The sequence below is a fragment of the Oncorhynchus masou genome, chromosome 32 (assembly GCF_036934945.1).
Source record: "Oncorhynchus masou masou isolate Uvic2021 chromosome 32, UVic_Omas_1.1, whole genome shotgun sequence".
Lineage (NCBI taxonomy): Eukaryota > Metazoa > Chordata > Actinopteri > Salmoniformes > Salmonidae > Oncorhynchus > Oncorhynchus masou.
Window position 1 is genome coordinate 19,019,707 of NC_088243.1, and position 25,889 is coordinate 19,045,595.

General features: G+C 43.8%; 1 protein-coding gene across 1 annotated transcript in view; it reads left to right on the forward strand.

Moving 5' to 3' along the window:
* The first annotated feature begins 15,659 nt into the window (after positions 1–15,659).
* Positions 15,660–25,889, forward strand: part of LOC135526930 (serine/threonine-protein kinase D1-like) — a 58,539-nt gene continuing 48,309 nt past the window's right edge. The window contains exon 1 of the mRNA XM_064955599.1: positions 15,660–15,827. Within this exon, the coding sequence (XP_064811671.1) occupies positions 15,660–15,827 (168 nt within the window). The remainder of the gene's footprint in view (positions 15,828–25,889) is intronic.

The following is a 25,889-nucleotide window of genomic DNA, read 5'->3' on the forward strand; positions in this document are numbered from 1 at the left end:
TTAGACCTTGTTTTTTTCCCCGAGTTCCCAGTTGCCTTGAAAGCACCATAAATCCAGAGAATGCCAGACTTTGATGACAACATTTGCCCACGAAGGACCGCCGTTCCAGCTTCCTGTTCAAGTGAGCACAACAAGGTGAGTCTAAAAATGTCTAAAAATGTATTGTATGATGCTGCATAAAATATTTAATATGCCAGGTTGCCAGGTTGATATGTATACTGTCGCTAAGAAAGTAATACTAAGTGTATGTTGTTTTTTAAGCTGTTAGTAGCCCATGTGCCTCACCCTAATAATTTAATCTATTTACCCCTCTTAATTTCACCTACTTTTCTGACTTGGTGGTACACATGTAGCCTATAACCATTTTTAGAGAAATGTAAATCATCACATTTTGTTAGAGCTGTCATTGTCTGCTTATATGCACCCATTATTTATCCTACAGTTCTGACTTTGTGTACTGTAAGAATGGCCCATGTTCTGAATTCTGTCACTGTACATTTCAAAGGTATTACAAATAGTTAAATTGACTACGTCTGTCCTAGCTCGCTCATTAAGGTCTTAAATGAAATTACGGATTGTCTCTTATCCGCTTGTCGTCCCCTTATGGCATAGTTTGTACATCTCAAATGTCATTAGAAATCACATTTGTTTAAACAAGTCAGCCATATCAGCTATGTTTTTTTTAAAGTCAGTAAATGAGGCTGAATTAACTCTTTCACTGCCAGACGAGAGTCCGCTGATAGCCAGGTGTAGCAGTGGTAAAATGTTGGGACTGCTTTTGGGACAGCTTTATGTAGGCCATAACAATTTGTGGGCACGGTTTGTCACTGTTATAGTGCAGTTCATGTATTGTTTAGCTTTGTGTTGTGTAGTGGCTTTGCTGGCATGCACCCCACTTGTTTGTTTGTTTGTTTGTTTGCCCACCCAGATTTGCAGTTGAAGTCAGAAGTTTCCATACACCTTAGCCAAATACATTTAAAATCAGTTTTCACAATTCCTGAAATTTAATCCTAGTAAAAAAATTCCTGTCTTAGGTCAGTTAGGATCACCACTTTATTTTAAGAATGTAAAATGACAGAATAATGGTAGAGAGAATGATTTATTTCAGCTTTTACTTCTTTCATCACATTCCCAGTGGGTAAGAAGTTTACATACACTCAATTAGTATTTGGTAGCATTGCCTTCAAATTGTTTAACTTGGGTCAAACGTTTTGGGTAGCCTTCCACAAGCTTCCCACAATAAGTTGGGTGAATTTTGGCCAATTCCTCCTGACAGAGCTGATGTAACTGAGTCAGGTTTGTAGGCCTCCTTGCTCGCACACGCTTTTTCAGTTCTGCCCACAAATTGTCTATAGGATTAAGGTCAAGGCTTTGTGATGGCCACTCCAATACATTGACTTTGTTGTCCTTAAGCCATTTTGCCACAACTTTGGATGTATGCTTGGGGTCACTGTCCATTTGGAAGACCGATTTGCGACCAAGCTTTAACTTCCTGACTGATGTCTTGAGATGTTGCTTCAATATATTCACATACTTCTCCTCCCTCGTGATGCCATTTAGTTTATGACGTGCACCAGTCCCTCCTGCAGCAATGCACCCCCACAACATGATGCTGCCACCCCCGTGTTTCACGGTTGGGATGGTGTTTTTCAGCTTGCAAGCATCCCCCTTTTTGCTCCAAATATAACAATGGTTATTATGGCCAAACAGTTCTATTTTTGTTTCATCAGACCAGAGGACATTTCTCCAAAAAGTGCGATCTTTGTCACCATGTGCAGTTGCAAACCGTTTTATGGCAGTTTTGGAGCAGTGGCTTCTTCCTTGCTGAGCGGCCTTTCAGATTATGTCGATATAGGACTTGTTTTACTGTGGATATAGATAATTTTGTACATGTTTCCTCCAGCATCTTCACAAGGTCCTTTGCTGCTGTTCTGGGATTTATTTGCACTTTTCGCACCAAAGTACGTTCATCTCTAGGAGACAGAACGTATCTCCTTCCTGAGCGGTATGACAGCTGCGTGGTCCCATGGTGTTTATACGTGCGTACTATTGTTTGCACAGATGAATGTGGTACCTTCAGGTGTTTGGAAATTGCTCCCAAGGATGAACCAGACTCGTGGAGGTCTACTATTTTATTCTGAGGTCTTGGCTGATTTCTTTTGATTTTCCCATGATGTCAAGCAGAGGCACTGTGTTTGAAGGTAGGCCTTGAAATACATCCACAGGTACACCTCCAATTGACTCAAATGATGTCAGTTAGCCTATCAGAAGCTTCTAAAGCCATGACATTGTTTTCTGGAATTTTCCAAGCTGTTTAAAAGCACAGTCAACTTAGTGTATGTAAACGTCTGACCCACTGGAATTGTGATACAGTGAAGTGAAATAAGTGAAATAATCTATATGTAAACAATTGTATGAAAAATGACTTGTCATGCACAAAGTAGATATCCTGAACGACTTGCCAAAACTATAGTTTGTTAACAAGAAATTTGTGGAGTGGTTGAAAAACAAGTTTTAATGACTCCAACCTAAGTGTTATGACTTCAACTGTACATGCTAAAATCGCCTTTTGTCATTTTGTTCACCTGACCTAGAATTCCTCACAGTCAAATGCCGACCGTAATATCTCCCAAGAGAATTCTCTTCTGTTATTGTCACAGCTGTGTATATCCCCTCTCAAGCCGATACAACAACGGCCCTCAAGGAACTTCACTGGACTTTATGCAAACTGGAAACCATATATCCTGAGGCTGCATTTACTGTAGCTGGGGATTTTAACAAAGCAAATTTGAGAAAAAGGCTACCTAAATTCTATCAGCATATCGACTGTAGCATTCGCACTGGAAAAGCACTGGACCATTGTTACTCTAACTTTCGCGATGCATACAAGGCCCTCCCCGACCCTGTTTTTGGTAATTCTGACCATAACTCCGTAATGCTCCTCCCTTTCTATAGGCAGAAACTCAAACAGGAAGTACGCGTGCTAAGGACTATTCAACGCTGGTCTGACCAATCGGAATCCACGCTCCAAGACTGGAATATGTTCCGGGTAGCCTCAGAGAATAATATTGATGTACACGCTGATTCGGTGAGTGAGTTTATAAGGAAGTGTATAGGAGATGTTGTACCCACTGTGACTATAAAAACCTACCCTAACCAGAAACCGTGGATGGATGGCAGCATTCGCTCAAAACTGGAATCGCATACCACCCCATTTAACCATGGCAAGGCGACTAGGAATTTGACAGAATACAAACAGAGTAGTCATTCTCTCCGCAAGGCAATCAAACAGGCACAACGCCAGTATTGAGACAAAGTGCAGTTGCAATTCAGACTCAGACATGAGACATATGTAGCAGGGTCTACAGACAATTACGGACTACAAAAAGAAACCAGCCACGTCGCGGACACCGACGTCTTGCTTCCAGACAAACTAAACACCTTCTCTGCCCACTTTGAGGATAATACAGTGCCACCGATGCAGCCCGCTACCAAGGACTGTGGGCACTCCTTCTCCATGGCTGACATGAGTAAGACATTTAAATGTGTTAACACTCTCAATGCTGCCAGCCCAGACGGCATCCCTAGCCGCGTCCTCAGAGGATGCGCAGGCCAGCTGGCTGGTGTGTTTGTGGACATATTCAATCTCTCCCTATCCCAGTCTGCTGTCCCCACATGCTTCAAGATGGCCACCATCGTTCCTGTACCCAAGAATGCAAAGGTAACTGAACTAAATGACTATCGCCCCGTAGCACTCACTTCTGTCATCATGAAGTGCTTTGAGAGACTAGTCAAGGATCATATCACCTCCACCTTACCTGTCACCTTAGACCAGGGGTGGGCCGACCTTTTGGCTCGAGGGCCACATCGGGATTTTGGAATTCAACGAAGGGATCGAGTTTTTGGCTGACCAATTGATTGTTAAAATCAATTGCTGGGGCCTCCCGAGTGGTAAAGCAGTCTAAGGCACTGCATCACAGTGCTTGTGGCTTCACTACAGACCTGGTTTTGATCCCAGGCTGTGTCACAGTTGGCAGTGACTGGGTGACCCATGAGGCGGCGAACAATTGGCCCAGCGTCGTCCGGGTTAGGAGAGGGTTTGGCAGACCGAGTTTTCCTTGTCCTATCGCGCTCTAGCGACTCCTGTGGCGAGCCAGGCGCATGCACGCTGACACGGTCACCAGGTGTACGGTCTTTCTTCTGACACATTGGTGTGCCTGGCTTCCTCGTTAAGCGGGCATTGTGTTAAGAAGCAGTGCGGCTTGGCTAGGTCAAGTTTCAGAGGATGCACGGATCTCGACCTTCGCCTCTCCTCGACCTTCACGTCTACTTTGCTCCCCCCCTTACCCTAGACCCACTTCAATTTGCTTACTGCCCAAAAAGGTCCACAGACGATGCAATCGCCATCACACTGCACACTGACCTATCCCATCTGGATAAGAGGAATATCTATGTAAGAATGCTGTTCATTGACTAGCTTAGCATTCAACACTATAGTACCCTCCAAGCTCATCAATAAGCTTGAGGCCATGGTTCTCAACCCCACCCTGTGCAACTGGGTCCTGGTCTTCCTGACGGGCCAACCCCAGGTGGTGAAGGTAGGAAACAACAACGACGAGACAGCCTACAGGGAGAAGGTGAGAGCTTTCGGAGTGTGGTGTCAGGAAAATCTCTCACTCAACGTCAACAAAACAAAGGAGATGATCGTGGACTTCAGGAAACAGCAGAGGGAGCACCCCCCCCCTATCCACATCGACGGGACAGCAGTGGAGAAAGTGGAAAGTTCCTCTGCATACATATCACTGACAAACTGAAATGGTCCACCCATACAGACAGTGTGGTGAAGAAGGTGCCACAGAAATGTGGCTTGTCACCTAAAAACCTCACAAACTTTTACAGATCCACAATTGAGAGCATCCTGTCGGGCTGTATCACAGCCTGCTACGGCAACTGCACCGCCCACAACCGCAGGGATCTCCAGAGGGTGATGCGGTCTGCACAACGTATCACCGGGGGAAAACTATCTGCCCTCCAGGACACCTACAGCACCCGATGTCACAGGAAGGCCGAAAAGATCATCAAGGACAACAACCACCCGATCCACTGCCTGTTCACCATCCAGAAGGCGAGGTCAGTACAGGTGCATCAATGCTGGGACCAAGAGACTGAAAAACACAGACTTGAAATCATTGGCCACTAATAAATGGAACACTAGTCACTTTAATAATGCCACTTTAATAATATTTACATATCTTGCATTGCTCATTTCATATGTATATACTCCATTCTATTGCACCTTAGCCTATTGCACCTTAGCCTATGCCGCTCTGACATTGCTCATCCACATATTTATATTTATATATTATTTTTCCATTCCTTTACTTAGATTTGTGTGTATTTGGTATTTTTTGTGGAATTGTTAGATATTACTTGTTAGACATTGCTGCACTCTCGGAACTAGAAGCACAAGCATTTCACTACACTCGCAATAACATCTGCTAACCATGTGTATGTGACCAATAAAATGTCATTTGATTTGATGATTTGGTAATGGCTGAAGTGTTATAAGTAGAATGGTATCAAATACATCAAACACATGGTTTCCTCTTACTCTATTCCAGCCATTATTATGAGCTGTCCTCCCTCAGCAGCCTCCACTGGGACAAACATAGGTACAAGATGGACGTTACATTTACATTTAAGTCATTTGGCAGACGCTCTTATCCAGAGCGACTTACAAATTGGTGAATTCACCTTATGACATCCAGTGGAACTTCCACTTTACAATAGTGCATCTAAATCATTTAAGGGGTGGGGGGGGGGGGGGGGTGAGAAGGATTACTTTATCCTATCCTAGGTATTCCTTAAAGAGGTGGGGTTTCAGGTGTCTCCGGAAGGTGGTGATTGACTCCGCTGTCCTGGCGTCGTGAGGGAGTTTGTTCCACCATTGGGGGGCCAGAGCAGCGAACAGTTTTGACTGGGCTGAGCGGGAACTGTACTTCCTCAGTGGTAGGGAGGCGAGCAGGCCAGAGGTGGATGAACGCAGTGCCCTTGTTCGGGTGTAGGGCCTGATCAGAGCCTGGAGGTACTGCGGTGCCGTTCCCCTCACAGCTCCGTAGGCAAGCACCATGGTCTTGTAGCGGATGCGAGCTTCAACTGGAAGCCAGTGGAGAGAGCAGAGGAGCGGGGTGACGTGAGAGAACTTGGGAAGGTTGAACACCAGACGGGCTGCGGCGTTCTGGATGAGTTGTAGGGGTTTAATGGCACAGGCAGGGAGCCCAGCCAACAGCGAGTTGCAGTAATCCAGACGGGAGATGACAAGTGCCTGGATTAGGACCTGCGCCGCTTCCTGTGTGAGGCAGGGTCGTACTCTGCGGATGTTGTAGAGCATGAACCTACAGGAACGGGCCACCGCCTTGATGTTAGTTGAGAACGACAGGGTGTTGTCCAGGATCACGCCAAGGTTCTTAGCGCTCTGGGAGGAGGACACAATGGAGTTGTCAACCGTGATGGCGAGATCATGGAACGGGGAGTCCTTCCCCGGGAGGAAGAGCAGCTCCGTCTTGCCGAGGTTCAGCTTGAGGTGGTGATCCGTCATCCACACTGATATGTCTGCCAGACATGCAGAGATGCGATTCGCCACCTGGTCATCAGAAGGGGGAAAGGAGAAGATTAATTGTGTGTCGTCTGCATAGCAATGATAGGAGAGACCATGTGAGGTTATGACAGAGCCAAGTGACTTGGTGTATAGCGAGAATAGGAGAGGGCCTAGAACAGAGCCCTGGGGACACCAGTGGTGAGAGCGCGTGGTGAGGAGACAGATTCTCGCCACGCCACCTGGTAGGAGTGACCTGTCAGGTAGGACGCAATCCAAGCGTGGGCCGCGCCGGAGATGCCCAACTCGGAGAGGGTGGAGAGGAGGATCTGATGGTTCACAGTATCGAAGGCAGCCGATAGGTCTAGAAGGATGAGAGCAGAGGAGAGAGAGTTAGCTTTAGCAGTGCGGAGCGCCTCCGTGATACAGAGAAGAGCAGTCTCAGTTGAATGACTAGTCTTGAAACCTGACTGATTTGGATCAAGAAGGTCATTCTGAGAGAGATAGCGGGAGAGCTGGCCAAGGACGGCACGTTCAAGAGTTTTGGAGAGAAAAGAAAGAAGGGATACTGGTCTGTAGTTGTTGACATCGGAGGGATCGAGTGTAGGTTTTTTCAGAAGGGGTGCAACTCTCGCTCTCTTGAAGACGGAAGGGACGTAGCCAGCGGTCAGGGATGAGTTGATGAGCGAGGTGAGGTAAGGGAGAAGGTCTCCGGAAATGGTCTGGAGAAGAGAGGAGGGGATAGGGTCAAGCGGGCAGGTTGTTGGGCGGCCGGCCGTCACAAGAAGCGAGATTTCATCTGGAGAGAGAGGGAGAAAGAGGTCAGAGCACAGGGTAGGGCAGTGTGAGCAGAACCAGCGGTGTCGTTTGACTTAGCAAACGAGGATCGGATGTCGTCGACCTTCTTTTCAAAATGGTTGACGAAGTCATCTGCAGAGAGGGAGGGGGGGGGGAGGGGGAGGAGGATTCAGGAGGGAGGAGAAGGTGGCAAAGAGCTTCCTAGGGTTAGAGGCAGATGTTTGGAATTTAGAGTGGTAGAAAGTGGCTTTAGCAGCAGAGACAGAGGAGGAAAATGTAGAGAGGAGGGAGTGAAAGGATGCCAGGTCCGCAGGGAGGCGAGTTTTCCTCCATTTCCGCACGGCTGCCCGGAGCCCTGTTCTGTGAGCTCGCAATGAGTCGTCGAGCCACGGAGCGGGAGGGGAGGACCGAGCCGGCCTGGAGGATAGGGGACATAGAGAGTCAAAGGATGCAGAAAGGGAAGAGAGGAGGGTTGAGGAGGCAGAATCAGGAGATAGGTTGGAGAAGGTTTGAGCAGAGGGAAGAGATGATAGGATGGAAGAGGAGAGAGTAGCGGGGGAGAGAGAGCGAAGGTTGGGACGGCGCGATACCATCCGAGTAGGGGCAGTGTGGGAAGTGTTGGATGAGAGCGAGAGGGAAAAGGATACAAGGTAGTGGTCGGAGACTTGGAGGGGAGTTGCAATGAGGTTAGTGGAAGAACAGCATCTAGTAAAGATGAGGTCGAGCGTATTGCCTGCCTTGTGAGTAGGGGGGGAAGGTGAGAGGGTGAGGTCAAAAGAGGAGAGGAGTGGAAAGAAGGAGGCAGAGAGGAATGAGTCAAAGGTAGACGTGGGGAGGTTAAAGTCGCCCAGGACTGTGAGAGGTGAGCCGTCCTGAGGAAAGGAGCTTATCAAGGCATCAAGCTCATTGATGAACTCTCCGAGGGAACCTGGAGGGCGATAAATGATAAGGATGTTAAGCTTGAAAGGGCTGGTAACTGTGACAGCATGGAATTCAAAGGAGGCGATAGACAGATGGGTAAGGGGAGAAAGAGAGAATGACCACTTGGGAGAGATGAGGATCCCGGTGCCACCACCCCGCTGACCAGAAGTTCTCGGGGTGTGAGAGAACACGTGGGTGGACGAAGAGAGAGCAGTAGGAGTAGCAGTGTTATCTGTGGTGATCCATGTTTCCGTCAGTGCCAAGAAGTCGAGGGACTGGAGGGAGGCATAGGCTGAGATGAACTCTGCCTTGTTGGCCGCAGATCGGCAGTTCCAGAGGCTACTGGAGACCTGGAACTCCACGTGGGTCGTGCGCGCTGGGACCACCAGATTAGGGTGGCCGCGGCCACGCGGTGTGGAGCGTTTGTATGGTCTGTGCAGAGAGGAGAGAACAGGGATAGATAGACACATAGTTGACAGGCTACAGAAGAGGCTACGCTAATGCAAAGGAGATTGGAATGACAAGTGGACTACACGTCTCGAATGTTCAGAAAGTTAAGCTTACGTAGCAAGAATCTTATTGACTAAAATGATTGAAATGATACAGTACTGCTGGAGTAGGCTAGCTGGCAGTGGCTGCGTTGTTGACTTTGTAGGCTAGCTGGCAGTGGCTGCGTTGTTGACACTACACTAATCAAGTCGTTCCGTTGAGTGTAATAGTTTCTACAGTGCTGCTATTCGGGGGCTAGCTGGCTTTTCATATTTTTTAAGTATTGACCTTGGGTGAATCGATATAATCGGCGCTAGATTCCACAAAGCCTAGTTTTGGCTCCACGCCGTTGATGAAGTCTATAGGAAACTTCCCTCACCATAGTGTGAAGTTTAGTTCGCTAAGGTGACCTATGACCTAAAGTAACACACACATCTATAACTGGAAACAGATTAGACACTTACATCTCTTGAAATAGGTAAAGTGCAAGGGCTGAAAAACATCTCTCTAGTCTCTTTCGATATCTTTTGGCATAATCTATTTCAACAAGGGGATCCATAATTATGATCCAGATGTATTTGTAATCATGAAGCTGCAGAAATTAGTATCTAATCTTGCCATTAGATCAGGGTAGGTAGGCATTTTCTTTGGACCTTTGCATGTACAGTAAGCTGCACACCATGTTCAACAGTCTGTACGGTGAATCACATACAGTGAATTACCTGATGATAGAAATTAATATTGAAATATTCACTGTATGCATAATGTCTAGCTAACTGTTCCCAATTTTTTTTGTGAACAATTAGTATGAAACATAAATAAATACTGAGATTAAGACAGATGATAGTCTTGTCCTGTATGATTGTAGAGCATGGATTTTGCAACAGCAGGACTGTGGTTTTGATTCCTGGGGCCACCCAAAATGTACATACAGTAGAAATATGTCTGCTAAATTATATATACAGTGCCTTGCGAAAGTATTCGTCCCCCTTGAACTTTGCGACCTTATGCCACATTTCAGGCTTCAAACATAAAGATATAAAACTATATATTTTTGTGAAGAATCAACAACAAGTGGGACACAATCATGAAGTGGAATGACATTTATTGGATATTTTAAACTTTTTTAACAAATCAAAAACTGAAAAATTGGGCGTGCAAAATTATTCAGCCCCCTTAAGTTAATACTTTGTAGTGCCACCTTTTGCTGCGATTACAGCTGTAAGTCGCTTGGGGTATGTCTCTATCAGTTTTGCACATTGAGAGACTGAATTTTTTTCCCATTCCTCCTTCCAAAACAGCTCGAGCTCAGTGAGGTTGGATGGAGAGCATTTGTGAGCAGCAGTTTTCAGTTCTTTCCACAGATTCTCGATTGGATTCAAGTCTGGACTTTGACTTGGCCATTCTAACACCTGGATATGTTTATTTTTGAACCATTCCATTGTAGATTTTGCTTTATGTTTTGGATCATTGACTTGTTGGAAGACAAATCTCCGTCCCAGTCTCAGGTCTTTTGCAGACTCCATCAGGTTTTCTTCCAGAATGGTCCTGTATTTGGCTCCATCCATCTTCCCATCAATTTTAACCATCTTCCCTGTCCCTGCTGAAGACAAGCAGGCCCAAACCATGATGCTGCCACCACCATGTTTGACAGTGGGTATGGTGTGTTCAGGGTGATGAGCTGTGTTGCTTTTACGCCAAACATAACATTTTGCATTGTTGCCAAAAAGTTCAATTTTGGTTTCATCTGACCAGAGCACCTTCTTCCACATGTTTGGTGTGTCTCCCAGGTGGCATGTGGCAAACTTTAAACAACACTTTTTATGGATATCTTTAAGAAATGGCTTTCTTCTTGCCACTCTTCCATAAAGGCCAGATTTGTGCAATATACGACCGATTGTTGTCCTATGGACAGAGTCTCCCACCTCAGCTGTAGATCTCTGCAGTTCATCCAGAGTGATCATGGGCCTCTTGGCTGCATCTCTGATCAGTCTTCTCCTTGTATGATCTGAAAGTTTAGAGGGACGGCCAGGTCTTGGTAGATTTGCAGTGGTCTGATACTCCTTCCATTTCAATATTATCGCTTGCACAGTGCTCCTTGGGATGTTTAAAGCTTGGGAAATCTTTTTGTATCCAAATCCGGCTTTAAACTTCTTCACAACAGTATCTCGGACCTGCCTGGTGTGTTCCTTGTTCTTCATGATGCTCTCTGCGCTTTTAACGGACCTCTGAGACTATCACAGTGCAGGTGCATTTATACGGAGACTTGATTACACACAGGGGGATTGTATTTATCATCATTAGTCATTTAGGTCAACATTGGATCATTCAGAGATCCCCACTGAACTTCTGGAGAGAGTTTGCTGCACTGAAAGTAAAGGGGCTGAATAATTTTGCACGCCCAATTTTTCAGTTTTTGATTTGTTAAAAAAGTTTGAAATATCCAATAAATGTCGTTCCACTTCATGATTGTGTCCCACTTGTTGTTGATTCTTCACAAAAAAATACAGTTTTATATCTTTATGTTTGAAGCCTGAAATGTGGCAAAAGGTTGCAAAGTTCAAGGGGGCCGAATACTTTCGCAAGGCACTGTATATATATTACAATAGGCTTCACAGACAAACTTTGCAGATGTACTGTATATACTGACAGAGATAATATAATATATCTCTATCAAAAAGACGACAGTCTCACACTGTGTCAGCCTTCCATACAAACACACAGAAACACATCCTCTTAGAGGATTCATAATGGTTCTGTTCCTCTCTTTTTTCTGGGAGAATTACAATAATCAGAGTAATTTGCTGCCACGGTCAGCAGGCCTGAAATGACGGAATCCAACCATCCATCCATCCATCTCGATGAGAGTCTAGCATGGCTTTCATATGACATACAGTATGTCACATATTGAAGTTGACATAATGGTGGAAACTGTAACGATCTTCTTCATCTGAGGAACAGGAAAGATCGGACCAAAACGCAGCGTGGTAAGTGTCCATTTTAATGTAATATAACTGAACACGAAATACAAAATAACCAAGTGAAACAACGAATATCAAAACAGTCCTGAAAGGTGACACAACACAAAATAGGAAACAACTACCCATAAACACCAGGTGGGAACAGGCTACCGAGGTATGGTTCTCAATCAGAGACAACGATAGACAGCTGCCTCTGATTGGGAACCATACCAGGCTAAACACATAGAAAACATAGAAAAACAACATAGAATGCCCACCCCAACTCACGCCCCGACCAAACCAAAATAGAGACATAAAAAGGAACTAAGGTCAGGGCGTGACAGAAACAGGACTTTGTAAGAGGACTTTGTTTTCTGTCAAAATGTAATACTGTAAGGTGGATACTTTAGTTAAATCTCCTTATGTAATATATCATGATGCATTATGCTAGCTATTAAATCACGTAATGCTACATATATTTGTATGCAGTTTGACCATGAAAATGGGTTGAGGTTCAAAGTATAATTGTGGATACATTGTTCATAGAGATAAATCTCTATGGCAGTGTCACTCAAGGCACTGTAAATTTACTGCTGTGATGTCTCTATGCCCTAATCAGCTGCAAGCTGCCCGTAAAATACTCAAAGCTGATATGATGGAAAAGCATATCTGCTGGTGTAAATGTATTACAGCTGAGCTGAAGCATTAATGTGTACAAGGTTGAAGCGTAGGAGGAGAAGCATCAGCTGTCCTCTCTCTCTCCTAGCAACCACTAGTCTTGAGCTCTCCCAGCCTGTTACCAACATGCCAGCACACATGCTGTTCTAGGAACACTGTTTAGCAAATCAACATTATTTCTTACTGTTCTAAGAATACTGTTTAGCATATCCACAGTATTTCTTACTGTTCTAAGAATACTGTTTAGCAAATCTACAGTATTTCGTACTGTTCTAAGAATACTGTTTAGCAAATCTACAGTATTTCTTACTGTTCTAAGAATACTGTTTAGCAAATCCACAGTATTTCTTACTGTTCTAAGAATACTGTTTAGCAAATCCACAGTATTTCGTACTGTTCTAAGAATACTGTTTAGCAAATCTACAGTATTTCATACTGTCCTAAGAATACTGTTTAGCAAATCCACAGTATTTCTTACTGTTCTAAGAATACTGTTTAGCAAATCCACAGTATTTCTTACTGTTCTAAAAATACTGTTTAGCAAATCCACAGTATTTCTTACTGTTCTAGGACACTGTTTAGCAAATCCACAGTATTTCTTACTGTTCTAAAAATACTGTTTAGGAAATCCACAGCATTTTTTACTGTTCTAAGAATACTGTTTAGCAAATCCACAGTATTTCTTACTGTTCTAAAAATACTGTTTAGCAAATCTACAGTATTTCTTACTGTTCTAAAAATACTGTTTAGCAAATCCACATTATGTCTGTCACATGTGCTCCTTCTCCGGCCTCCCTCTGTCACCAGGCTGCTCGTTATGTGGCACACCTGTCACCATTGTTACGCGCATCAGCACATTATGACACTCACCTGGACTCCATCACCTCCTTGATTACCTGCCCTATATACAGTTGAAGTCATTAAAACTCGTTTTTCAACCACTCCACAAATTTCTTGTTAACAAACTATAGTTTTGGCAAGTGGGTTAGGACATGTACTTTGTGCATAACACCTGTGGATGTATTTCAAGGCCTAACTTCAAACTCAGTGCCTCTTTGCTTGACATCATGGGAAAATCAAAAGAAATCAGCCAAGACCTCAGAAAAAAATGGTACACCTCCACAAGTCTGGTTCACCTTGGGAGCAATTTCCAAATGCCTGAATGTACCACATTCATGTGTACAAACAATAGTATGCAAGTATAAAAACCATGGGACCACGCAGCCATCATACCGCTCAGGAAGGAGACGCGTTCTGTCTCCTAGAGATGAATGTACTTTGGTGCGAAAAGTTCAAATCAATCCCAGAACAACAGCAAAGGACCTTGTGAAGATGCTGGAGGAAACCGGTACATAAGTATCTATATCCACAGTAAAACGAGTCCTATATCGACATAACCTGAAAGGCTGTTTAGCAAGGAAGAAGCCACTGCTCCAAAACGGCCATAAAAAAGCCAGACTACGGTTTGCAACTGCACATCGGGACAAAGATCTTACTTTTTGGGGAAATGTTCTCTGGTTGATGAAACAAAAATAAAACTGTTTGGTCATAATGACCATCGTTATGTTTGGAGGAAAAATGGTGATGCTTGCAAGCTGAAGAACACCATCCCAACCGTGAAACACGGGGCTTGCAGCATCATATTGTTGGGGTGCTTTGCTGCAGGAGGGACTGGTGCACTTCACAAAATAGATGGCATCATGAAGGAGGGGAAATTATGTGGATATTTTGAAGCAACATCTCAAGACATCAGTTAAAGCTTGGTCGCAAATGGATCTTCCAAATGGACAGTGACCCCAAGCATACTTCCAAAGTTGTGGCAAAATGGCTTAAGGACAACAAAGTCAAGGTATTGGAGTGGCCATCACAAAGGCCTGACCTCAAACCTATAGAAAATTTGTGGGAAGAACTGAAAAAGCGTGTGCGAGCAAGGAGGCCTACAAACCTGACTCAGTTACACCAGTTCTGTCAGGAGGAATGGGAAGCTTATGGAAGGCTGCCCAAAAAGTTTGACCCAAGTTAAACAATGTGAAGGCAATGCTACCAAATACTAATTGAGTGTATGTAAACTTCTGACCCACTGGCAATGTGGTGAAAGAAATAAAAGCTGAAGTAAATCATTCTCTCTACTATTATTCTGACATTTCACATACTTAAAATAAAGTGGTGATCCTAACTGACCTAAAACAGGCATTTTTTACTAGGATTAAATGTCAGGAATTGTGAAAACTGAGTTTAAATGTATTTGGCTAAGGTGTATGTGTACTTCCAACTTCAACTGTATTTATTTTACTGTTTTACTGCAATGCTGTTATGGACCACTAGGAAGTTATCCCTGGGGGCAGGTTTGAGATCAGTTCCCCCTCCAGAATCACTCATAAAGACCAGGTAATAATAATAATAATAATAATAATAATACGTTGGTGGGTGATTATACCTGTCCTATTTCACACATGTACAAGTGTGTATTAATATGCATGTGTGAATTGGAAATTATTATTTTTTTTGCATATCCCAACTACAGGTGTTGAATAGCTCCTCTCATCACTTGTACAAAATATTTTTATTTTATTCAACTTTTAAAATTAAAATTAATTAGCCATAATTAGTCACGTCTTTTATTTTTTATTTCTACATATGATTGTCCCATTGCCTTATCCATAAAATGTACTTCCAGATTTGGCTCTTGGCTGTAACAGAATGGAAGTTTAGTCGGTGGTAATATTTCCATTGAGTCAACATTTCGGATGTTTGAGAGGACAGCTCTTGTTCAGACACATTGGTACCCAAACCTATAATTAAACTTTAAAAAAAGAGAGGATGAGGACTAGCCTACCATCCATTTCGCTCCTCGTCACTGCTCAGCTCTTCTTTCCTCTCGCATCACCCTGTCTCACTGATGATGAGATCTATCATCAGTCAGCCAGGCAGGAGGCGGGCTCTGATCACATCCGAACAATCAAACATAACTGACGTAGGCTATACTTCATCGTCTTTCACCTCTCAAATGATTTAAGAGATTTTTCATAATCTCTCTGATTTCTATCATTCGTTTTATTATCCTTATAATCTCGTCATATTTTTGCGTTCATGACACGGTCGGATATTTGACATTTTAGTTTGATATTCAAAACAGGCGGCTGTTTAGCGGTTAGACAAGTACGTAGATTTACTCACCTATGTCAAATCGGTATTGTTTTGACTCCCGGGAGATTCATATGAGCGCTCCGCCAGTGATCCGACCGCCAAGTCCCCTGTCCCCGGGGTCCAATGGCATATCTTTCCAGATACAGATCGGGTTGAGCCGCGAGCCTGTTCTTTTGGACTCTGTCGACTTCAGCCTCGCTCAGGTCCGGGAGATGGCATGCTCCATCGTGGACCAGAAGGTAATATCCTATAACTTCTGTAGCGCCATTCTTATTATGGATTTAGTTGGAAAACATGTCATGCACAGATATAGGCTAGGTATTAGTGAACTATTAACTTTTGCCTACATGTTTACATTCGGGTATACAGATTTCAGTCTTTTATATTGCGTGACATAATCCATACCACTGGTCACAGACGTCAATTCAACGTTTATTCCACGTTGGTTGAACATATATTGCATTGCAATTACATAGAAACAAAGTTAATTCAACCAGTGAATGCCCAGTGGGATCTGACCCAGAGCCATACAGTAGGTCATGTTTGCCTAAACATTACATTTTTTTGTGTGTTTCCATTCTGATAGGATGAACAACTCAGAAAGTCCATGGTCATTCTTAGGCAACATAACCAAGAAGGAAATAAGTGGCTACTGTGTACACTTTTTTAGACCCCCAGTTGAGCAAGAGTAGTGTCAGCAAGGGAAAGAGACTGGTGAGAGGAAGTGGTTTCTGATAGAATTACAGGGGGGTGGGCAGCTACCCTACAAATGTATTGGTCATGGAAATGTATACCTACAAAGAGGGTTTTATCATTACGAGAGAGGCATGACATTTCCTTTCAACATAAGAAAGGAAATGTTAAACAAGCTAAGGACATTAAGAATCCAGATGTTTAATAAAGTTGTAATTGATCACTGATTAACAACATGGTAACTACAGGTGTAGAATCTTAAATTGAGCCTGTTTGCTTTAGCAGGAAACTAATCCTGCAGCAACAGGTTGATACATTTTTTGTAAGGGAAAATCAAGTCTGAAATGTCAAAGTGGAAATGACAAACTTCAGAAGCCTTTTAAAACCTCAAATACTCTACAAGTTTGACATTTCCTGCATTTCAGGAATGTTCTCCTGCAACACAGTGATCAAATTGAGATCCCACATCTGTAAGTATCTCTTAATAGCTGTATGTTCACACTTTATTAGAGACTATTTAACAGCTCTTTGCTGTACTGCTGGCATGCCAGCACCACCCCAGTGCAGACTCTCAGTAGGTCTACACTACTGGCTCAGCTTGAGCCTAGTCTATAGTGTGCTCATTAATAATGACAGGCTCAGAGGGGGAGTAAGTTTAAGTTTTGACTGTGAAGGTTTATATTATAATGTTCTATACTGTGCCTATGGATGCGTCGCAAATGGCACCCTAATCCCAATATAGTGTACTACTTTTGACCTGGGCCCATAGGGAATAGGGTGCCATTTGGGATGCGAACTATGTGTGTTGTGAGCATGGTGAGGAGTTCTAGTACATTCCATGCACAGAGATCACTGACATTGTAGAACAGCTTTGAATAACAAGACAATTATCTACCATTCGAGCATGTGGTGATCACCTCCTTCCTCCATAATCATCAGGCCTGTTGTAGCCGACATGGTGTATGTATGACCATCTATTACTCCAAGATCTGAGGTCGTATAAACCCCTTTCATATCTAGAGGAAAAACACATATTCTTTATCATAGAATCTTCTTTATAGGCTACCGTATTTTGTTTATATCTGAAAAGGGTATGGGCTAAAAAACACAGTTTGTTAACACCCACCTGAAAACTATCTCTCAAAGACAATTTTATGTAGGCTTACATATGTTGTAACTTGATAGTTGAATTTGGTGATGACGTCTTTACCCACTGAGCACAGACTTCAATATAACGTCTATTCTACATTGGTACAACGCCATTTAATTGAAAGGACGTGGCAGCAACGTTGATTCATCCATTGTGTGCCCAGTGGGTATAGTCTCCCTTCATTAGTTTATTTCCTTTTCAACATGATACCGTTTCCACAGGCCCAAGTTATTGTAATTGGTCATATGAGAAGTTATCTGTAACACTTATAATGTTCCTGGGTTGCACGTCTGTCATGGGTGTTAAAATGTAGGCTTTTGTTGTTGTCTAAGGGTTACAGTAGTAATACTGACATGACACTAGAAAGCAGAAACACCTTCTGTCCCAGGGTTATTAGTGTGTGTGGGAAAATCACACTAAATTCTTAATTAAGTAAAGCACAAAATATATATGAACTACAGGAGGTTGTACCTCAACACCTTGTTGTAGACACATTTTATCACAGAGAGAGGTTCCCTCTCCTGTATAGATGCTCAGAAACACTCATTTAAATATTACGAAGTGAGGTGAGATCTTAAATGTGTGTGTGTGTGTGTGTGTGTGTGTGTGTGTGCGTGCGTGCGTGCGTGTGTGTGTGTGTGTGTGTGAGTTTGTGTGTGGGTGTGTGTGGTGTATAAAGTGACAAAGCTAACAGTATGCAACAGGGCCTAAACACTGTGGATTATGAGAAAGTAAGTTTGATTTCACATTAGCATGTCCTGGGATGGATCAAGTTAACTTTATAGAAGTTAAGATTTGGCCCTAAATGCCTAGAATTAGTAATCAAATTGCAACTGTACTAAAAGCTAGTTTGGCACGATGATTGGTCTTTCCAGGATAAATGACCTCCTTGGGAGTGGTTGCATCGAATGCTTGACAATTTCAAGGTCCAATCAAAGTTTACAGCACTACTCTGGCAGCTCTCTGGGTCTTCTTTGTGACAAAGAGAGAGTTAGATCATTTAAGGGCAATGATGACATTGATAGTAATGTCCAAAGAGAAGTTCCTTGAAAGGGTCTTGTTATAGCTTAGATGGACATGTCAATAACATTTACATTTACATTTAAGTCATTTAGCAGACGCTCTTATCCAGAGCGACTTACAAATTGGTGAATTCACCTTCTGACATCACCTTCTGAATAACCTTCTGAATAACCTTCAATGACTGTCTGTCTGTCTGAAACGGATACTTATACTGATTCAGACACTGAGTGCAGTTACATGCACATAATAATGTGATTATTGTGTGTAGTCAGATTAATGTAATAGTTAATTAAAACGATGGCATGCTTTGCAGGAAGAGGCGGCAGGGTAGCCCAGTGGTTAGAGCGTTGGACTAGTAACTGGAAGGTTGCAAGTTCAAATCCCCGAGCTGACAAGGTACAAATCTGTTGTTCTGCTCCTGAACTAGGCCCACTGTTCCTCGGCCCTCATTGAAAATAAGAATTTGTTCTTAACTGACTTGCCTAGTTAAATAACAATTATCCTGTTTCCATGGGCACATTGGAAATCAGGCTACCTGATGATACTGCCAATGAAAATAAACATTCTACCACGGTGAACATGTTACTTTTGGGAAGCATATTTGTTTCTGAGTTCAGACATATAAAGTTTGTATGTGAAAACGACTTGTATGACGCATACATTGTTGTTCCGAACTTCACTCGCGCTAAAGAGGGAGTCTCATTCGGCTGGTGCTAGCACATGTACAGATCAAATACACCGCTGTGCAGATCAAATACACTGCTGGAATGACGATTAAGGTGTTTACATGTCTTAATAATTCAACAGATTGTTCAGAAAAGCAGGTGTTTTAATCTGCGTATGCTTAATTCAATTTTGACCTTACGCCAATTAAGATAAGCAGAAATTTCAAAAGTGGAAATTACAAACTTCAGAAGCCTTTTTAACCAGGAAAGTTATCCTGCAACAGGTTGATCAAGTTAAGGTCTGTATAGTATGCCGATGTAGGTGTCCATGATGTATATCGGATTGTCGTGTCATCCTCCACCTAACATGCAAGTCCTGATCCAAATAAGATCTTGCAACCATGAACCAGCATAACCATTGCTATTGACATGACATGTATGAGTGTTGAACAGTCCTTTAATAAATTCACCTGATGTTGGACAGAGAAACGAGGATGGGCAGTCACCGCCTTGACCTCTTCATTACTTCTTCAACCAGGGTCCTGGTTCCCATCAAAAGGCTGTCTAATAGACCTAATAGACTGTTAACAGGCCATCACATTGGAATCCACCAGAGCCAAGCGTTATCAGGACTAATTAAAAGGATGGTGCCTTTGTTTGAAGTTTTGCCACCTTTTTACATTACCGCTCTTTACAGCTCTTTTCATTCAAGTGTCCTTATTAATCAGGTGGCACCATGTTAGTTCCTCACAGGAAGTGCTAACTTCCTTGTTCAGTCTGTGTCAGTCCATAAGTAGAGCTATGATGGGAGCTGTGATGACCACATAGACTAAGCATCCATCCCTCAAGTCCTTCAACCAACCTCAACCTTCCATTACGATTCTTCTACTTCTTCTTCACACCAAGCTTTCTTTATTTCTTCACCCACAATAATAACCACTCATATTCAACACTGGGATGCTCTCATAAATTCATAATGTCGTGAATATGGTTTGAGAAACAGAAGTAATGTATGTTATGTATTTGGAGATAAAGATGGTGATTTTTATATCATGATGATATACAAATGAGAAACATTAAACAAACATTATCAAGTTATAGTTTACTATACGTGTCCCGAAGATGAAATTAATTAGCAAAATGATTACATTCTGTGGTCAGCTCCCCAAGGTTTGTCTCCTAGTTAGAGAATGGTCCCCCAGTTGCTTGGCAACTGATTTTGATTGCCTGTGAAGTATCCATATGAGTGCCATTATCCTGATGAGAGCCATGTGCAGTAGGGTCACGTACTAGCAGACGCGCGCACACACACACACACACGCACTTTGGGAAGAACAGAACCGAAGATGAAGGTTGTGCGATGTGCATAGGCCATTGTGGGGCAGCTGTTTTGGAAAGCATTCTAAGCACCATGCATCTTCATTAGCATAAAAGAGATGCTGTAGAGGGTCACCATTCCCTTTGAGGATCATGGCCCTTTTCTGCCCCAGCACTCTCATGAGTGCTCTCCCCTTAGTGTCGGCACCATAAAAGCCTTCTTTGGTCTCATTAACTATTAACTAGGATGTACAGTATAAATCTGTAGTGTCGACTTTGTGTTATCTAGTGTGTTCTTACAGACTAATATTCATCCTCTCTGGTTGCACCCTTTAAAGCTGCAGTCCGTAACTTAAACAACAACAAAACACTTGTAAACAACTGGAGGAATGGAACTGTACTAAAATTACATAGATGCCGCTATGGATGCAAGGATTGACCATCCATGAGATGCAGTAATGTGTTTGTTTACACTTGCAAACAATGGAGTAAAATATTATTACCTTTTGGGTTCTGATGGAGTGTCATGACATATGAATAATATTAATAGCTATATAACATACATTTAAAAGTAAAAATAAATAATTTATACCAATTCTGGATTGCCCCTTTAATATTTAATATTTATGCTAGAGAAAGGCAACAAAATACCTCTGCCTGACTGTTAATTACTTTAGTAATTAAGTAAACACTGCACTCTCAATAATTGAAATTACAAAAAATAAGCTGTGGTTTCTGTCAGTGTTGGGAAAAATTAAAATCGATACTGCAGCCTCATAGCACTTATGTCTGTAGCCATGAAGTGCTTTGAAAGGCTGGTCATGGCTCCCATTAACACCATCATCCCGGAAACACTAGACCCACTCCAATTCGCATACCTCCCCAACAGATCCACAGATGACGCAATCTCAATTGGACTCCACACTGCCCTTTGCCACCTGGACAAAAGGAACGCCTATGTGAGAATGCTGTTCATCGACTACAGCTCAGCGTTTAACACCATAGTGCCCACAAAGCACATCACTAAGCTAAGAACTCTGGGACGAAACACCTCCCTCTGAAACTGGATCCTGGACTTCCTGATGGGCCACCCACAGGTGGTAAGGGTAGGCAACGACACATCTGCCACACTGATCCTAAACACTGGGGCCCCTCAGGGGTGCATGCTTAGTCCCCTCCTCTACTCCCTGTTCACCCACGACTGCATCGCCATCATTAAGTTTGCTGACGACACAACGGTTGTAGGCCTGATCACCGACCATGATGAGACAGCCTATAGGGAGGAGGTCAGAGACCTGGCAGTGTGGTGCCAGGACAACAACCTCTTCCTCAATGTGAGCAAGACAAAGGAGCTGATCATGGACTACCGGAGAAGGAGGGCTGAACATGTCCCCATTCACATCGATGGGGATGTAGGAGAGCGGTTCGAGAGCTTCAAGTTCCTTGGTGTCCACATCACCAACAAACTATCATGGTCCAAATACACCAATACAGTTGTGAAGAGGGCACGACAATGCCTATTATCCCCCAAGAGACTGAAAAGATTTGCATGGGTCCCCAGATCCTCCAAAATTTCTACAGCTGCACCATCGAGAGCATCCTGACCGGTTGCATCACCGCCTGGTATAGCAACTGTTCGGCCTCTGACCGTAAGGCACTACAGATGGTAATGCGTAAGGCCCCGTACATCACTGGGGCCAAGCTTTGATCACTGTGTTGCAGGAGAACATTCCTGAAATGCAGAAATATATAACTTTTTTGAGGTTTTAAAAGGCTTCTGAAGTTTGTCATTTCCACTTTGGAATTTCAGATGTGATTTTCCCTTTTGATGTGTAAAAAAAATGTGTAAACCTCTACAAAGATGTCCATGAATTATAATCCACATGATAATTCACCTTTCCTGTTGCTGGAGGCTTTTAAAGCTGTAGTTCTTGTTGACGTAATTCATGCTAATGTTGGGTTTTTGAGCTAATGCCCAATTGACTCCCATTCACTCCTAGCGGAGTGCACTCCTTGTCCCAGAATCAACTTTTTAGGAGATGGGAAACTCCATTGGAATCTTATTAACGGCCATTGTGTATGTTGGCCACACATCATCAACGGGCCGCGTTGACTAGATAGACTTCAAACCATTTTTACGTTTGAAGGGTTGTTACACATACACAATGGCTGTTAAAACGATTCCAATTGAGTTTCCCCATCTCCTAAAAAGTATCTCTGTTATGGTGACAATGAGAAACCGTCTTAAAAGAGAACTATGATTAAATATGTTGTGAAATTATTAGCCAAGAACGTATTCTCTTTGTCGACTATAGTTGTGTCTGGGAGAAAGAGCGTAAGAGATTAGTAGAGGGTACAGTACATTAGATTAGTCCATGTTAGATTCAGGTCTTTCATATCTCAAGTGTTTGTTAATTAGTTCAGTCCATACTGCATAAGATCAGTTTTATATACATACAATATACATACAGTGTACATACAGTATACATACAGTGCATATACAGTATGCACTGTACTTCCGGCGCCGACAGAGATGGCCGCCTCGCTTCGCGTTCCTAGGAAACTATGCAGTTTTTTGTTTTTTTTACGTGTTATTTCTTACATTAGTACCTCAGGTCATCTTAGGTTTCATTACATACAGCCGAGAAGAACTACTGTATATAAGATCAGCGTCAACTCACCATCAGTACGACCAAGAATATGTTTTTCGCGACGCGGATCCTGTGTTCTGCCTTACAAACAGGACAACGGAATGGATCGCATGCAGCGACCCCAAAAACGACTCCGAAAAAGAGGGAAACGTAGCGGTCTTCTGGTCAGACTACGGAGACGGGCACATCGTGCCCCACTTCCTAGCATTCTTCTTGCCAATGTCCAGTCTCTTGACAACAAGGTTGATGAAATCCGAGCAAGGGTAGCATTCCAGAGGGACATCAGAGACTGTAACGTTCTGTGCTTCACGGAAACATGGCTCACTGGAGAGACGCTATCCGATGCGGTGCAGCCAACGGGTTTCTCCACGCATCGCGCCGACAGAAACAAACACCTTTCTGGTAAGAAGAGGGGTGGGGGTGTATGCCTTATGGCTAACGAGGCATGGTGCGATGAAAGAAACATACAGGAACTCAAATCCTTCTGTTCACCTGATTTAGAATTCCTCACAATCAAATGTAGACCGCATTACCTACCAAGAGAATTCTCTTCGATTATAATCACAGCCGTATATATCCCCCCCCAAGCAGACACATCGATGGCTCTGAACGAACTTTATTTAACTCTTTGCAAACTGGAAACCATTTATCCGGAGGCTGCATTCATCGTTGTTGGGGATTTTAACAAGGCTAATCTGAGAACAAGACTCCCTAAATTTTATCAGCATATCGATTGCGCAACCAGGGGCGGAAAAACCTTGGATCACTGTTACTCTAACTTCCGCGATGCATATAAGGCCCTGCCCCGCCCCCCTTTTGGAAAAGCTGACCACGACTCCATTTTGCTGATACCTGCCTACAGACAAAAGCTAAAAAAAGAAGCTCCCACGCTGAGGTCTGTCCAACGCTGGTCCGACCAAGCTGACTCCACACTCCAAGACTGCTTCCATCACGTGGACTGGGACATGTTTCGTATTGCGTCAAATAACAACATTGACGAATACGCTGATTTGTTGTGCGAGTTCATTAGAACGTGCGTTGAAGATGTCGTTCCCATAGCAACGATTAAAACATTCCCTAACCAGAAACCTTGGATTGATGGCAGCATTCGTGTGAAACTGAAAGCGCGAACCACTGCTTTCAATCAGGGCAAGGTGTCTGGTAACATGACTGAATACAAACAATGCAGCTATTCCCTCCGTAAGGCTATCAAACAAGCTAAGCGTCAGTACAGAGACAAAGTAGAATCCCAATTCAACGGCTCAGACACAAGAGGCATGTGGCAGGGTCTACAGTCAATCACGGACTACAGGAAGAAATCCAGCCCAGTCACGGACCAGGATGTCTTGCTCCCAGGCAGACTAAATAACTTTTTTGCCCGCTTTGAGGACAATACAGTGCCACTGACACTGCCTGCAACGGAAAAATGCGGTCTCTCCTTCACTGCAGCCGAGGTGAGTAAAACATTTAAACGTGTTAACCCTCGCAAGGCTGCAGGCCCAGACGGCATCCCCAGCCGCGCCCTCAGAGCATGCGCAGACCAGCTGGCTGGTGTGTTTACGGACATATTCAATCAATCCCTATACCAGTCTGCTGTTCCCACATGCTTCAAGAGGGCCACCATTGTTCCTGTTCCCAAGAAAGCTAAGGTAACTGAGCTAAACGACTACCGCCCCGTAGCACTCACTTCCGTCATCATGAAGTGCTTTGAGAGACTAGTCAAGGACCATATCACCTCCACCCTACCTGACTCCCTAGACCCACTCCAATTTGCTTACCGCTCAAATAGGTCCACAGACGATGCAATCTCAACCACACTGCACACTGCCCTAACCCATCTGGACAAGAGGAATACCTATGTGAGAATGCTGTTCATCGACTACAGCTCGGCATTCAACACCATAGTACCCTCCAAGCTCGTCATCAAGCTCGAGACCCTGGGTCTCGACCCCGCCCTGTGCAACTGGCTACTGGACTTCCTGACGGGCCGCCCCCAGGTGGTGAGGGTAGGTAACAACATCTCCTCCCCGCTGATCCTCAACACTGGGGCCCCAGAAGGGTGCGTTCTGAGCCCTCTCCTGTACTCCCTGTTCACCCACGACTGCGTGGCCACGCACGCCTCCAACTCAATCATCAAGTTTGCGGACGACACAACAGTGGTAGGCTTGATTACCAACAACGACGAGACGGCCTACAGGGAGGAGGTGAGGGCCCTCGGAGTGTGGTGTCAGGAAAATAACCTCACACTCAATGTCAACAAAACTAAGGAGATGATTGTGGACTTCAGGAAACAGCAGAGGGAACACCCCCCTATCCACATCGATGGAACAGTAGTGGAGAGAGTAGCAAGTTTTAAGTTCCTCGGCATACACATCACAGACAAACTGAATTGTTCCACTCACACAGACAGCATCGTGAAGAAGGCGCAGCAGCACCTCTTCAAACTCAGGAGGCTGAAGAAATTCGGCTTGTCACCAAAAGCACTCACAAACTTCTACAGAGGCACAATCGAAAGCATCCTGGAGGGCTTTATCACCGCCTGGTACTGCAACTGCTCCGCCCTCAACCGTAAGGCTCTCCAGAGGGTAGTGAGGTCTGCACAACGCATCATCGGGGGCAAACTACCTGCCCTCCAGGACACATTTACATACATTACATTTAAGTCATTTAGCAGACGCTCTTATCTAGAGCGACTTACACCACCCGATGTTACAGGAAGGCCATACAGATCATCAAGGACATCTACCACCCGAGCCACTGCCTGTTCACCCCGCTATCATCCAGAAGGCGAGGTCAGTACAG